The sequence below is a fragment of the Chaetodon auriga genome, chromosome 18 (genome assembly GCF_051107435.1).
Source record: "Chaetodon auriga isolate fChaAug3 chromosome 18, fChaAug3.hap1, whole genome shotgun sequence".
NCBI classification, from domain to species: domain Eukaryota; kingdom Metazoa; phylum Chordata; class Actinopteri; order Chaetodontiformes; family Chaetodontidae; genus Chaetodon; species Chaetodon auriga.
Genome location: NC_135091.1, coordinates 15,440,921 through 15,454,117, shown reverse-complemented (window position 1 = coordinate 15,454,117; position 13,197 = coordinate 15,440,921). Strand labels below are relative to the sequence as shown.

Below are 13,197 nucleotides of genomic sequence, written 5' to 3'. Positions count from 1 at the left end.
ATTGAAGTTGTTTAAACGCGTTATTCAGCATTATATTTAGAAGATTTATATTCCATTTCCTCTCTAAGATAACCACAATTAGTCACTGTATATACTTCAATTGTCATTGACTCAGCCTGTGCTTACTAAGCCGCTCTGCATTTCTATAACATGTGCCTGCAGGGGGCGCTGTTGGCAGTCTCTTCATTACTAACAAATCACACACAGGACACGGATTTCTCAACACAGTACATGCCATTTTTATTCAAGAGTTGGTCAATAAACTGTCAGAGTAGCAATGGCTCTTACAGAGTTCTGTACAGTATTGGACTGGGTTCGATTGGATAGGGTACACTTGCAGCAAATGTTTATGAGGGATATAAAATATACTAAACATAGCAACATCATTCAGAGCATTCAGCAGGACAAACCTTTATCAAAGTGGCAATGCAGACAGTGGTATATAATGCCCAGTTAAGATACAGAGCAGAAGTTATATACTTTCAACACACAGTATGTACCCTTCCTCTGTTGTTGAAACTGTAAGGCAGTATATGTTCTGATTGAAGTGTAGTACGGCTTTTCATCACGACTGATTTCCTCATGGTTCAACAAAATTTACAACTTGACTAACAAACAGAAAACCAAACCACGGTGAGTGTTTTTTTTTTTTTCTTGCGGTTATCTAATATGACAAGATGGCAACAAAGCAGCGTACATACATTTAAGTATCGAACTAAAGAAGACTGTAGAAATCAAAGAAGAAGAAGAGTGTGTGGATGGTGGGAGGCAGCAGCCGAGTATGGTCTCCCTGTGGAAACAGGTTGTGGCGAACGCAGCTTCATTAACCTTCAACCTTTCATATTTAGGCCCTGGCATTCACTCCAGCTTGAGCAGTTCCACATCGAATACAAGCGTGGCGTTCGGGGGGATGACCCCGGGGTGGCCTGTCGCTCCGTACGCCATGTCTGGTGTGCAGGTGATTTTTGCCCTCTGGCCCAGGCTCATCTGAAGCGCAGGAGAATGGGAAAACACAACTGAGCACGCCGCTGCTGAACGTAGCGCAGTAATGTGACGAGGCATTCGAGGACTCTCACCTGTGCTACTCCTTCCTCCCAGCCTTTAATGACCTCCAGCCGTCCTATCTTGAACTTAAAGGGCTTGTTCCTGTCTCGAGAGGAGTCAAACTTCTTCCCATTCTGCAGCATACCTGCCAAAGAGAAACGACATGAACACAAGCCGGGGAGCAGAGGAGCGTCTGGCTAAGAACATTTCTGGCGATCTGATGAAGACTTAGCGCACACACACATTTTCACGGCTGTTTTTTTTTTTCCATTCATCGGCGAAAATGCCACATCAATTCACGGCCCTTTCCTCCACAGCGAGCATTTTGGGACGAGCCGTTTTAAGATTAAAGCCCGAGGAATGATTCTGGCGGGGGCTTCTTATCGGGATCTCGGGTCTGTTTCAATTACCCAAATGAACAAAGGGAATGTGAATCAGGAAGCAGTGGCCTGGTTTAGTGGATTATTTTTGAAGTTAACTAGGCCATTGCTTGCCTGTATCTAGACCACAGGGAGGCATGAGCAACGAGGGCGGAGCGGTGCAGGACTGCGCTCCTTCAGAGCACCGGCCGACCGCTCAGACATCACCGTAACACCGGGGCCATTAAACATTATTAAAAGGCATAGAAACACTGGCCCACTTCATTAGCGATTTTAAAGTGCCCTCGTTGACTTCCCATTGGCAGCGTCCCTCGAGGGGATCCAGGCTGCCATCTGAAGCCATGTTCTCTGTTACTCTTTTGTTCTTTGTTATAACTTGGACGACCGTTCTGACCCCTCTGGCGTCGAAGAAAGGACGTCATCAGCAACGAAGACTTCAGAACAGTCTTATTTTCTGTGCACTACAAGTATCTCTGTGGAGCAATGAGACAGTAGAATAATGGGCATGACTTGGGCTCATTTTTGTTCCGTGATTAGTCTCAATGTGGGTAAAGAGACCATCACGTGAGTTTTGCCTTGCTAATAGCCTACGTTGTGCAGAGCATTCTGGGAGAAATACATCATTTATGCCATACATTAGTAACGACTATTTCATCCCCTGAGTTACACAAGAACAGATGTCCCATCCTGCTCTGCTTTTATCTAGAAATTATATCTCAATTGACCTCAAATGATAGAAGATTTCGTCTATAATGCCCCCCCAGAGCATGAAGGATCCACTTTTTGAGTCAAAGAATTTCCACTCCATGAACTTGCATTTTGGAGGCAGCTCTGTGACGGCCCTTTGATTTATCTGCCGTAATTCAACAAGTGTGAATACTTGGCATTTAAAGTCATGTGCTAACTGAAGTTTACTGATAGCGTCTGGCTCATCTGGTCATATGAATGCTGGTACTGTACTGCTTCTCCCCTTTCATTCCACCTAAACTTAGTAGGTCCACCATTTCCAAGAATCACAGCAGCCCCGATATCAGCCGGCTGGGCTCCATCCAAACACAGAGTCATCAAGTGCACACACCGAGGCAAATAGCACCTGCTACAAGGCGTTCAGACAGGCAGAAATCGCCTTGCATCAACTGCAGGGAAGCGGGTTCGGTTTCTGGCTGCGGCTCGCAAGGGAACACGGACTGGCAGTGTTCACAGGTGGGAAGCCAGTGAGGGATCACATTCTGAGCGTTGCACTGAAGATTCCTGCTGGATGGATGGATGGATGGATGGAGAGTCTGTTCAGAGACTGCTGATGTTAAAGGATGGATTCTCCATGTTAGGCTAAGAGGCGCAGCTAACAAATCCAATTGTATTGGAGGAGGCAGCAGCGGCCAGCAGAGGGGTTAACACACTGGCAACTGGTCCAAACCAGTTTGAGGAAAAAAAAAAAAAAAAAAACAATGGAGAAAACACCACCTGCTCCGTGTTTCCTGTACAAAGAAAACACAGCAGCATTGTTCCAAAGAGAAACATGGAGTCCACATTTACACTGTTACACTGTGGCTTGAAACTGTACCCTGCACATGTCTGGGCTGGATCATGCTCAAGCTCTTCCTGCAACACAGGACAGCAGAGAGCTCGGCTGAACAGGCGCACATATGTTTCACTCATGGCTGTCAGACTGCATCTCGCAGGAAAAGAAAACCCACGTCGACGCCACGCTCGTATCTGTGCTCCGTTATCACGCCTCGGACAGCTAAGCATGGGTGGGGTCTCTGCACAAATAAAGCAGGAGCCGTCCCTTCCTGAAGCCGGCTCCCACACTCTGCCCTCATGAAAGGCTCTCACTCGGTGCTGCTCTGGCTCCATCTGCAAAAAGCCATGGCACACAGGGGTGGGGTTATTTTTACTCCGTTTACTGTATCCTGCCCCACCCCCCACCCCCCCCCCGTCTAGGATGGCTGCCAGCACAACAACCCCCTCGGCCCGAGCGTGGATGAAATGGGATGCGCGTAAATCTATCTGTCTACGACAAACTTATATGTGTTGCCATGTTTCACAGCTGCGAGCGCGCTCGTCTCAGTGGAAAGAATGAAGCGTTGCTCATGCTTCATTAATATGTTGAGTGCAGCAAACTGGGCGTAGGTGAGATGTGTAATTGGGAGTATTTTCAGCAAAGACAGTAAATAGCTAACTCACTGCTGGAGCATGGACAGCATGAGAATGATCCTCAGCAAATGGCTTAAAAATGGCTCTAATGTGATCGTTATACAGGCCAACCAGAGGCCGAGCTGAGCAAAATATGGGCTGTCCTGCGTCAGTCCTGGTCCGTGGACCATCAGGGTTTGCTGGACAGGCCCGTCTCCTCTGTCAGGCCACTGCAAGAAGATCTTCTGCCTACTTTCTATCAGACTGCCAACTGTAAAAACAAAAAAAAAAGGCCGATCAAACACAACAACTCACTCTTCAGTGATGTGGCGTTCTCCTCCCAGAACACCTGCAGGCCATAATTCAGCAATGGCTCAACCTGATTTAGCGGATGTTTCTCGGCCTAATTTAGAAGCTGCACATAAGCTGTTTCCTTGCTTTCTTTACCTCTACAGTTCTGGGATTGAACACTTCCCACAGCACTCAATCACAACATTCCCGCTTGGGAGGCGAGTTCGGCCGTCTCATGACACACAACCCGGCGTTTCAGTCTATTTCTGTGTCACACACCAAAGGCCATTAGGTCTCGACTTGAGCACGTTTCACGGTGAAGTGTGGAGCTCAAACATGGTAAGGAATGACGTCCACATTTAGGCGTGACATCATATCCAGCGAGACTGCTGCTCCAGAAGCTCGTGCGTCTCGTCAGTGGAGACCGACAGGGCTGTCAATCATGAATCTGAGGCCAAGCTTCATCAATAGTGTGATTTTCTTCCTTCGCTGACACACAGAGAAACGAGCTTATGATCGGACACAAGCCTCTAACCTTCATCTCATCAAATCCATGATCAGCCGCTGAATTTACCATTAGCTTTTCAAGCTTTTGGCCAGGCGCGCATGTGTTTGCGGCTCGGTGCGTACAAGTGTGAAAGCAAGGCCAGTGAAACAGATGATTACACATCTCGACCCACAGCGGCCCGCTCGTCTGTGCAGCTCTGCTGCTCTGCGAACAGACCCTGAGTCAGCCACGACAAACACAAGAACGCGCGTGAAAGAGCGAGCAGCTTTCCTCATTATTTTCTGCTGCCGCTTTCACGAAGCCAGAGCCCTTCGCTGCCTTGTGGCAAAGAGCGCTCTGCTAATTTGGGCAGCCACAACTCTCACCGGCGTCAGAGGGGGGTCACTCGCAGACATGCATGTCTCTGCACTCCGGCGTGTGTGTCTGTGTGTGTGTGTGTGTGTGTTTGCATGTTTAAAATCCCCGAGGTGAACGCGAGGATCCAGAAGGCACGGAAGTGAGAGTGCAAGGTTTCTGAGAGAATGAGGCTCCCTTATGTTAAACGCTGGACACACAGTGGTTTCAAATCCCATTAAGCGAACTTACTGTTTATCTTCACTCTGCTGTCTGGAAAACCTACACCGGCGGACGGTGCAGCGGAGGGTGCAGCGGAGGGTGCAGCCTGTGGCTTTGGACGAACAGCCAGCTGGACGACTTGGACAGGCTTACGTTCCAAGTCGACAGCTAACCTCTATTACTAGAAGTATCTCTTCATCAGATCGTGAACTAATCTTGTATTTGAGCTTTTAAATAAAACAAACGCGGGTTGCACTCAAGTTAGCAGGATTTAAAATGTGGTGGAAATCAACATAAAATGAGAAACACCTCTTTCAGGCCTCATTACATGACTTCCCAGCCGTACCCATGCCTTATGTGAGGCACGCACTGTACAGCTAATATGACTAATTACAACTCAAATGCTCCAATTTCTCTGAAAAAAACAACATTCTTGCACTAATCTCCTGGCTTGTGCGCCAGGTCTTGTTTTCACACAGTGTTGCAGCTCCACCTTTAAAACCCAGCGCATTCTTTTCCATCTACCTACAGCAAACGCTGATACAATAACATATTTATAGCTCTGTTTGTGCAAGGCCCCTGCTTTAGCTCGACTCTGCATTTTGTGTGCCACTGCTGCAAACACGCCAGGAGCCGACGGCCAAATCCTGTGAGTCCAAAAGACACTGATGTGATTGCAAGGAAGTAAGTGTGGGGCTGAGTGAGGTGCTGATGGAGGCTAAAACTCATTATCTGCTTTTGCTAATGTACAATCCAAATTCCAGACTACTGAGCGAAGAGCGAGCGAGTACCAAAACCCTCGCTGTGCACGACTCCAGACTGGGATGTACTGCATCTCCTTGCAGCAGCTTTACATGCTGAGATGTCTCATTTCCAATTATAGCATAATTCATGGCTGCGGCGGCCGATCTCTGCAGAGATCAGGCCCAAAGGGAAACGTGGCGACTTCCTCCTCTGCTGCAAAAAGTTGATCAACGCAGCATTTTGTTATCCCAATTTGGGCTGCGTCCCTTTCATCGCACGCCAGTCAAATGAAGCGGCCATTCTCACAAGAAGCTAAGTGCTATAAAAGTCAGTTAAGCTGAGTGATAAATATCCAAACAGATTAAGTCAGCCACGTGAACCCTTTACGAACGATGGAAAGGAAATCCCCGGCGTCAGGGACATGCACGAATGGGCTGCAGACGAATACACGCATGTACACACATGCACATGCAATACAATCAAATCTGTTTAAGACAGTGCCAACGCCGCAGAGTGCGCACTGACTTTTATTACCATGTCATAACACGGTGATACTCACACACGCTGATGACATGTGAACTAGGCTTTGTTTACTTTTTGTCTGACCTAGTTGTCTGGACTGCCAACCCCGGGGCACCGAATAACCCAAATTTATTCCCCTAACATCTAGACATCTTACTGCCCCGCCTCAAAATTGGGCAATCTGACAGGAGACAAACAGGAAAAAGAAAGAATGTGCGTGTGTGTGTGTGTGTGTGTGTGTGTGTGTGCGTGTGTGCGTGTATGCATGAGTGCATTATGCTCACGGTGCAAGTTTCAACAGTCTCTAAAATGTCACTGACACCTTGAGACACCAAATCTCTCGATCAAAAGAGAAGCACAGTCATGCGACACACAGGTGCCCACATGTCTCTCAAGCTGGGCCACAAACCGAGCTGTGTAATGCTCCAGATACTAACACACACACACACACACACACACTTTAGATTTTCATCACTTTCAGGGACATTACATAGACTTGCATTCATTTCCTGGAGACTCACTGTCACCATAAGCACTACTTGGCTAAACCTTAACTTTAACCTAACCTAACCTTAACTTAAACCTAATCTTAACTTTAATTTAAACCTAACCTTAACCTTAATTTAAACCTAACCTTAACCCCAGTCCTCAGCCTAAAATCTAATGATTTACATTATGGGAACCTGTATTTTGTCCCCACAAGTAAGGCGAGTCCCCACAATGTGACTGTGTAAACAGATTTATGTTCCCATAACGTGAGTAATACATGCCCCCCCAACCACACACACACACACAACCACAAAGAATAATTTCCTCTCTGAACAAGAAGACAGGAAAGATGTCTGAGACGTCTGGATAGAGACAGTTACCTATGTAATGGACAACACATGTCTGGCCCTTCTTTGGAAATGTTCTTCCTGTTCAGAAACGAGAGAAAACAAGTGTTATTGTGTGTGTGGACGCCTCAGAGGCTGCCAGGCTTATCTTCTAGATTAACAATGGCTGGGTTGAGTCTGGTGAGGCGTTCAGGCACGTTTCTAATGCCAGCAGACACGTTCAAGTCAGATACGCGTCTTTTCTCATCGATCTCATCGAGATCTTGAAACTTAAGCCTGGAGGCTTCCTTTTCCAGGGTAAGGGGCTATCAAATGCCCCGAGCTTAATCACATTAGTAGTGCGGTAAACGGAGGAAAATAAGTCTAGGGAAGCCTTCCATGCCTACCTGAGAGCTAATGTTCAATTAAAGAGACTTGTTGATTAAGCTTGTCAGACATTTAACAGTAACATTAGTTTAGTGCGGAGAGTTCTAGAAAGATGCAGCGTAGACATCAAGTGATGATGAACAGTGGAAAAACATGGCTTTACAAAACCACAACGATATCCCGAATTAGACTGTTTGTGGCTAGCTATCTTACGAGAAAACAGTTTTACCCCCATCGCCACCGATCTTGGTTTTATCTGTACATTATGTTGATATTTAACAAGATTTCAGCGGCATTCCGGGGAAGTACCGAGCCCCACCACCACCACCGCATCAAAGCGCACGCAAGCGGATAAAATCAACTTACCATCACCGGGAGATATTGTCTCGACTTCTACGCCCATGGTTGTGCTACTGCAAAGATTAGCTCTGAAACATGCAGCCTAAAAAGCCGTTTCGACAACCAACGGTATCCGTTTTGCGGCTACAAGTCGGGCTATAACGGTGGAAACCATGCATTCACGGACCTCTACCGACCAGCAGCCACAGCGGACCGAGACACAGCCAAGATATTTTCTAGTTTGGAGCGAGACAGCGTCGAGATCTGCAACTGCAACACGTACGTTGTCTTCAGCTTTGTCAAACACTTACGCCACGCGGCCTCGGTGCTAAGTTCCAGGTGAAACTTCAAACTTTGTTTCAGTTTTATTTTCTACCAGATATATTCTTTATCACGGTAAATATTTTGAGCGTTTAGTTCCTTAAACTGTTCAGCATTTGACTTTAACTCACGCAGTGCCCTCGAGCGGACAAAGTGGCAAAAACAAGACGCTCATAATTCAACTGCATATCCCAGAATGCACCGAGTCTGTCAGTCGTTTTTGCTTCCGAGTCAAATAGAAATGAACGCTGGAGATACATTTCACCGGCAAAACGTGAATTAATAGATGGAAATGCCACTTTCACCGTGTCACACGGGTTGTACATGAGATGCCTTTAATATTACAAGGTATGCGTCCAGTAAAATTTCAAAATCGTGTCTATTTTCCTGCTAATAATTGGTTAGTTTGCTACGTATAAAGGATAACAAAATACATGTGATGAATTCTGTTGAGTGTGAGTTTGAAAACTTCCACGTCTCATCGTGGCGGCTAAGTTTGTTCTCATTTTCTCATTTTAACCACACATATGATATAACCTCTCCTCAATAAGGTCGTACTCTTATTTCCTGTATCTATATATCTATTTTTTACAACCTCTCCTCTGGTTTAGCTCAAATAGTCAAGTCAATGTGCTCATGTATTCAAATTGTCAGCTGTGAATGATACTTAAGTAACTCACACGTCTAATTTAAATCCACTTTCTTTGTCTCACTTTGTCACATAGTGTGGAATACCATCTGAAAAGGATCATGGCAGTTTCACAGGTTTCACGGGATCTAAACAGTAAATGCTGTGATGATCGTCTCCTACTCAACACATACTATTGTTAATGCCCTGAGGTCCTAACAGGGCCTGTATGTTGTTCAGGTCATGGAGGTGTAAGCAGCTATAAGTGTTCGTCACCGCAGCCTCAGCTCAGGCAGAGGGGATTAAGGCAGGTACTTGGAAGGAGACACGAGAGAGGCTTTTGCTATTCTTAATCTGCATAGGTAGCAATAGCTACTTGTGTGCAGGACCCATTCAGATCAGATACACGTCTCTGTCACCAATGTTCACCATCTGAGTCGTATTTTTTTTTTCTTTTTCTCTCCGAACAAGCTCCTTCATACTGGCCGGGATGGATCTGGGTAAGGCAAAGCTGCTTAGGACGGGTCTCAACACGCTGCACCAGGCCATCCACCCTGTGCACGGGATAGCATGGACGGACGGCAAGCAGGTCTGCCTGACAGCTCTGTACTTCATCAATGGGGAGGTTAAGTTCGGGGACACCAACGTCATCGGGCAGTTTGAGCATGTCTTCGGGCTCTTCTGGGGCCCGCTCTGCTGCTCTGACTCCCCTGCACTGCTGGCCGTTCAGCACAAGAAACATGTTACCGTGTGGCAACTGCAGCTCAGTGCCCTCGAGCAGAACAAGCTGCTGTGCACGCAGACCTGTGAGATGAGTGAGCCTTTCCCTTTGCTCTCCCAAGGCTGTGTGTGGCATCCCAAACTGGACATTCTCGCTGTGTTGACCAAGAGAGACACGTCTGTGCTGTTTTCTGTCAGGGTGGACAACAGGAGAACCAAAGCAGACATCAGAGGCAGTGGACTTATCCACTGTGCATGCTGGACTAAGGATGGCACGCGCCTGGTGGTGGCTATAGGCAGCGCTCTTCACTCTTACATCTGGAATGACATCCAGAAGAGCTTGGTGGCCTGCTCCTTCTGCCCCATCTTTGATGTGGGAGGCTACATCTGTGCCATCGAAGCCACGGGGGAGGCTCAAATAGCCGTGGCGACAGAGCTGCCTCTGGATAAAATCTGCGGGCTGAATGCAGGCATAGCCTTCGACGTGCCGACGGAAGCCGAGTCCCTGCAGGGCCACGGCTCGCATGTGCTCATGTCAGATGACGACAGCCCTCTCGACTCACGAAGAAGATCGTTTGAATCGGAGAGGTCCTACATCCCCAGCTCAGGCCCTCTAGACCTCACCCACCTCTTGGCGAGGCACCGTCGCTCCGACCCCAGCCCCCTCATTCACCTGCGGCGTCGGGACACCATGACAGGCTCCGGCCAGGACTCCTCTCACCTCATCCTGGTCACCTATGAGCGGAAAGTCACAACCACCCGCAAAGTCAGCATCCCGGGGATTTTGGTTCCAGACATCGTGGCCTTTGACCCTCGTGGCTCCACAGTTGCAGTGGCCTCCAACACCTGCAACATGGTGCTTGTGTACTGCATCACAGCCTCTGCCATGCCAAACATTCAGCAGATCTCCCTGCAGACGAACGAGAGGCCCAAAGGAGTTTGCTTCCTCAATGACAAGATGCTTCTGCTGATGGTGGGCAGGCAGAAGTCCATCGACCCTGCCTTCCTTCCATCATCGAACACAGATAAATATATCCTCCGTCTCTTAGCCAAAGAGTTGATGTATGATGGAGAGACTCCTATCACACCATCCCCCTCTGCTCACAACCACGAGTCCACCTCTAATTTCTGCGCAGGGATTAGGAGGCACTCCGAGCACCTATCCAAGGATGACAGGGAGCGCCCAGGGATAAAGGACTTGGTGTTGCCTGGTGGGGGAGTAATTCGTTCACCGGGCAACAGACGCAGGCTGGTGGAGGAGGTGAGGAGCGGCGAGCCCAGCCCCGTCGCCAGCTCCGTGGACTTGTGCGACCGAGCGTCCGACAGAGGCCTGTCTAGTGCCTCCTCCATTACGGTGGAGAATTTCGATATGGACCACATCAGCCGCATGTCCAGCCTGGCGGTGGCCAGCCAGGCCAGCAGAGACTCCAGCCGGGCCAGCTCCCCTCGCCTCGAGCCATCGGACAAACTTCACACAGAGCCGACGCTGCCGATGCCCGAAAAGACACCGGGCCCCGCCAAGGAGCGCGCGCTCGAGCAGCTCGTTCACAACATGGAGAGGCTTTTTACTCGCTTCGCCGATGTACAGCAGTGCCTGACCGAAATCAGAGATTCTACCCAGAATGGCAAGAAGGCCCTGAGTGTCTACCCTAAAGCCTGTGAACCCCCGTATGTCAACGTGACGTGCCAGGTACGGTTTTAATCGCCACATTTTCTCTGTGTGTTTGTAACCGACTGCGCAGGGATAACGACCCGAGCTGGAGTCGAGGAGAATCCCTTTCTTTTAACAATCTCTGTCATGAGCCGCTTTTGCGTGAGAGGCTTAAACAACATAATCAGCTGCAATTTTCACTTTGAGGATAAGGCAGCCGAAATCCCTGGAATCATTTAATGTGTTCAACACGAAGAAATCCGAGCACGGCGTATTTAATGATCAGATATCAGATCAGGATACTGACTGTGCTGAGAGTGTTTAGCTGGATTTGTTTGATTGAGTCCTGCAGGCGACTGTTTCTCTTTTCTTGACTCCGTCGTCCTTTGTGCTTTTGCAGAAGCAGTTATCAGAAAATGTGTTCATCGATGAGCGGAGGCCGGTGTTGCTGTGTGACGGGAAGCTGTGTCTACGTGCCCTCCAAGACCTCTTTAACCTGACTATCGTGGAGATGATGTACGGTACGTGCAGCCTGTCTTAAAACCCTCTGGGCTGTTCAGGGTTAATGCACTAAAACTGCTTTGAGGAAACTCCTCGTAGGCCTCTTAGGAGAGTCTCCACCCCGGTCAGTATTTTTAACAAGCTTGTGTGATGGGCTTCCCTCGTGAGGACACCTGGAAGTCATCAGATGTGTTGTCCGAGTTGAACTTTTTTACACCTTCAAGTCTCCCAGAATTCAGACCCGGACATTGCAGTTGATAAAGAACCTCGTATTTTATTGTACACTCTTCGGCAACACGTTCTAGCATTGTTCTCCTGTCAACATGCATAAGCTATAATTAGAAGTGATTAAAAGCCTAGGCCAGATTACACGGTTTTAAACAAAAGCAGCTTAGTACTATTTAATGTACATAGTGTTTTGTTGCTGTAGCAAAGACACAGCAGAGAGTCACAGCTATCACAAAATACATTTAGCATTCGATAATTAAGCAGAAATTGGTTGTAAAGAAACCCACGCTTGGCCCATAACGCTGTGTTTTTTTTTCCAGGCCCATTGTGGGTTGTGCTTGTGGCAGATGCAGACGGCTTCGTGCCTCTCACGTTCAAGCCCAAAGAGGAGCTCACAGTGCGGAACGGGAAGCGGAAAACGACCCTGCGGACTCCTGGGAGTCCAGAGAACTCCTGCCCGTCCAGTCCGGCCCCCAGCCAAAACCCCAACACAACCACAGAGGCCTCCGTATAGTGCCGCTTCAACACTCCTCAATTCATGGACCCTTGTTACTTTTAATATTTAATATTATATTTGACTTGATCCAAGTATGCACGGCAGAATGGACGTGGCATGAACATGCAGAACCTCACTTATGCAGATAACAAGAGTTATATGTCATTTTATTTTTGCACTGAGTAACAGTAGGGATTTGAAAAGGGCTGCCTGTTCAATGTGATGTTTACATGTTGCTGCTTTGAAGTGGAAGCTTACCTGAAAGAAACACAGAGCCATGTTTTTTCTTTTGTTGTCTCCAGAATGCAGTGCAGTTGTTGAAGTCTTGAGGTTGAGGTCCTTCATTCAAGAAGGACACCAATTGTAGTGCCAAGGCACTCTCCAGCTTTGAGTGTGTTTTAGGGATGTTAGAGACCTGTTTTCAGCTGTTCTGATGTCCTGCTACAAGAACCCATAGAGGCGTATGCATTATGTAAATGTTTTGTTTTGAGCTTTACTCGTTATTAACGAAGCGCTGCAGAAATACCCACACTGATGGAAATGAGGTGTATGGACTCCAGTTTTTACCCATTAAATTTCTGAATTAGCACTTTTATGCTGAATAGTCTCACTTAAAAGTCTAAGTTAACTGTGTTATACAACCCCCTGGGGACATCTAAAGTGTTGATGAGAGCACAGCTAAAGCACTTCTTCTGCTGCAGTTATAATGTTACCAAGCTCAGTAACACAACTGACCAGTAGAGGGGGCAAGACTCAATGGAAACCTCCAAGTCTTTGCTGCACAGTGTCCCTCAGAGCTCCATAGAAGACCAAATGAGTGTAAAAGTAAATGTTAAAACTGAGATCTTGTAGCTTTTTGAATATTAAATTTGCATATCTAGCGTTCACTCCTCTGTGTGTTACTTATTTTCCATCAGCAAAGAAACACAAC

The 13,197-nt window shown here is 47.5% G+C and overlaps 2 protein-coding genes across 3 annotated transcripts; one reads left to right on the top strand and one right to left on the bottom strand.

Moving 5' to 3' along the window:
• Window positions 1–215: 215 nt before the first annotated feature.
• fkbp1b (FKBP prolyl isomerase 1B) lies at window positions 216–8,206 on the bottom strand. The gene is made up of 4 exons (XM_076755927.1): window positions 7,749–8,206; window positions 7,050–7,097; window positions 1,077–1,189; window positions 216–987 (listed from the first exon to the last, which is right to left on the bottom strand). The coding sequence occupies exons 1-4, from the start codon at window positions 7,783–7,785 to the stop codon at window positions 859–861; spliced, it is 327 nt and encodes a 108-aa protein (XP_076612042.1). The 5' UTR covers window positions 7,786–8,206; the 3' UTR covers window positions 216–858.
• A 45-nt stretch (window positions 8,207–8,251) lies between these two features.
• On the top strand, window positions 8,252–13,153 carry wdcp (WD repeat and coiled coil containing). 2 transcript variants are annotated; one of them, XM_076755924.1, is made up of 5 exons: window positions 8,252–8,390; window positions 8,768–8,981; window positions 9,142–11,080; window positions 11,442–11,562; window positions 12,091–13,153. In XM_076755924.1, the coding sequence occupies exons 3-5, from the start codon at window positions 9,161–9,163 to the stop codon at window positions 12,282–12,284; spliced, it is 2,235 nt and encodes a 744-aa protein (XP_076612039.1). In that variant the 5' UTR covers window positions 8,252–8,390; window positions 8,768–8,981; window positions 9,142–9,160; the 3' UTR covers window positions 12,285–13,153. The 2 variants fall into 2 exon arrangements, with proteins under 2 accessions (XP_076612039.1, XP_076612040.1); XM_076755925.1 differs by lacking the exon at window positions 8,768–8,981 and having other exon boundaries at window positions 8,275–8,390.
• The last annotated feature ends 44 nt before the right edge of the window (window positions 13,154–13,197 follow it).

Coding starts and splice junctions, on each gene's coding strand:
- fkbp1b (XM_076755927.1), bottom strand. CDS start 7,785: ATGGGCGTAGAAGTCGAGACAATATCTCCCGGTGATG. Junction 7,098..7,748: donor GACAATATCTCCCGGTGATG/GTAAGTTGATTT, acceptor GTTTCTGAACAG/GAAGAACATTTCCAAAGAAG. Junction 988..1,076: donor GGGAGGAAGGAGTAGCACAG/GTGAGAGTCCTC, acceptor CCTGCGCTTCAG/ATGAGCCTGGGCCAGAGGGC.
- wdcp (XM_076755924.1), top strand. CDS start 9,161: ATGGATCTGGGTAAGGCAAAGCTGCTTAGGACGGGTCTCAACACGCTG. Junction 11,081..11,441: donor ATGTCAACGTGACGTGCCAG/GTACGGTTTTAA, acceptor GTGCTTTTGCAG/AAGCAGTTATCAGAAAATGT. Junction 11,563..12,090: donor TATCGTGGAGATGATGTACG/GTACGTGCAGCC, acceptor TTTTTTTTCCAG/GCCCATTGTGGGTTGTGCTT.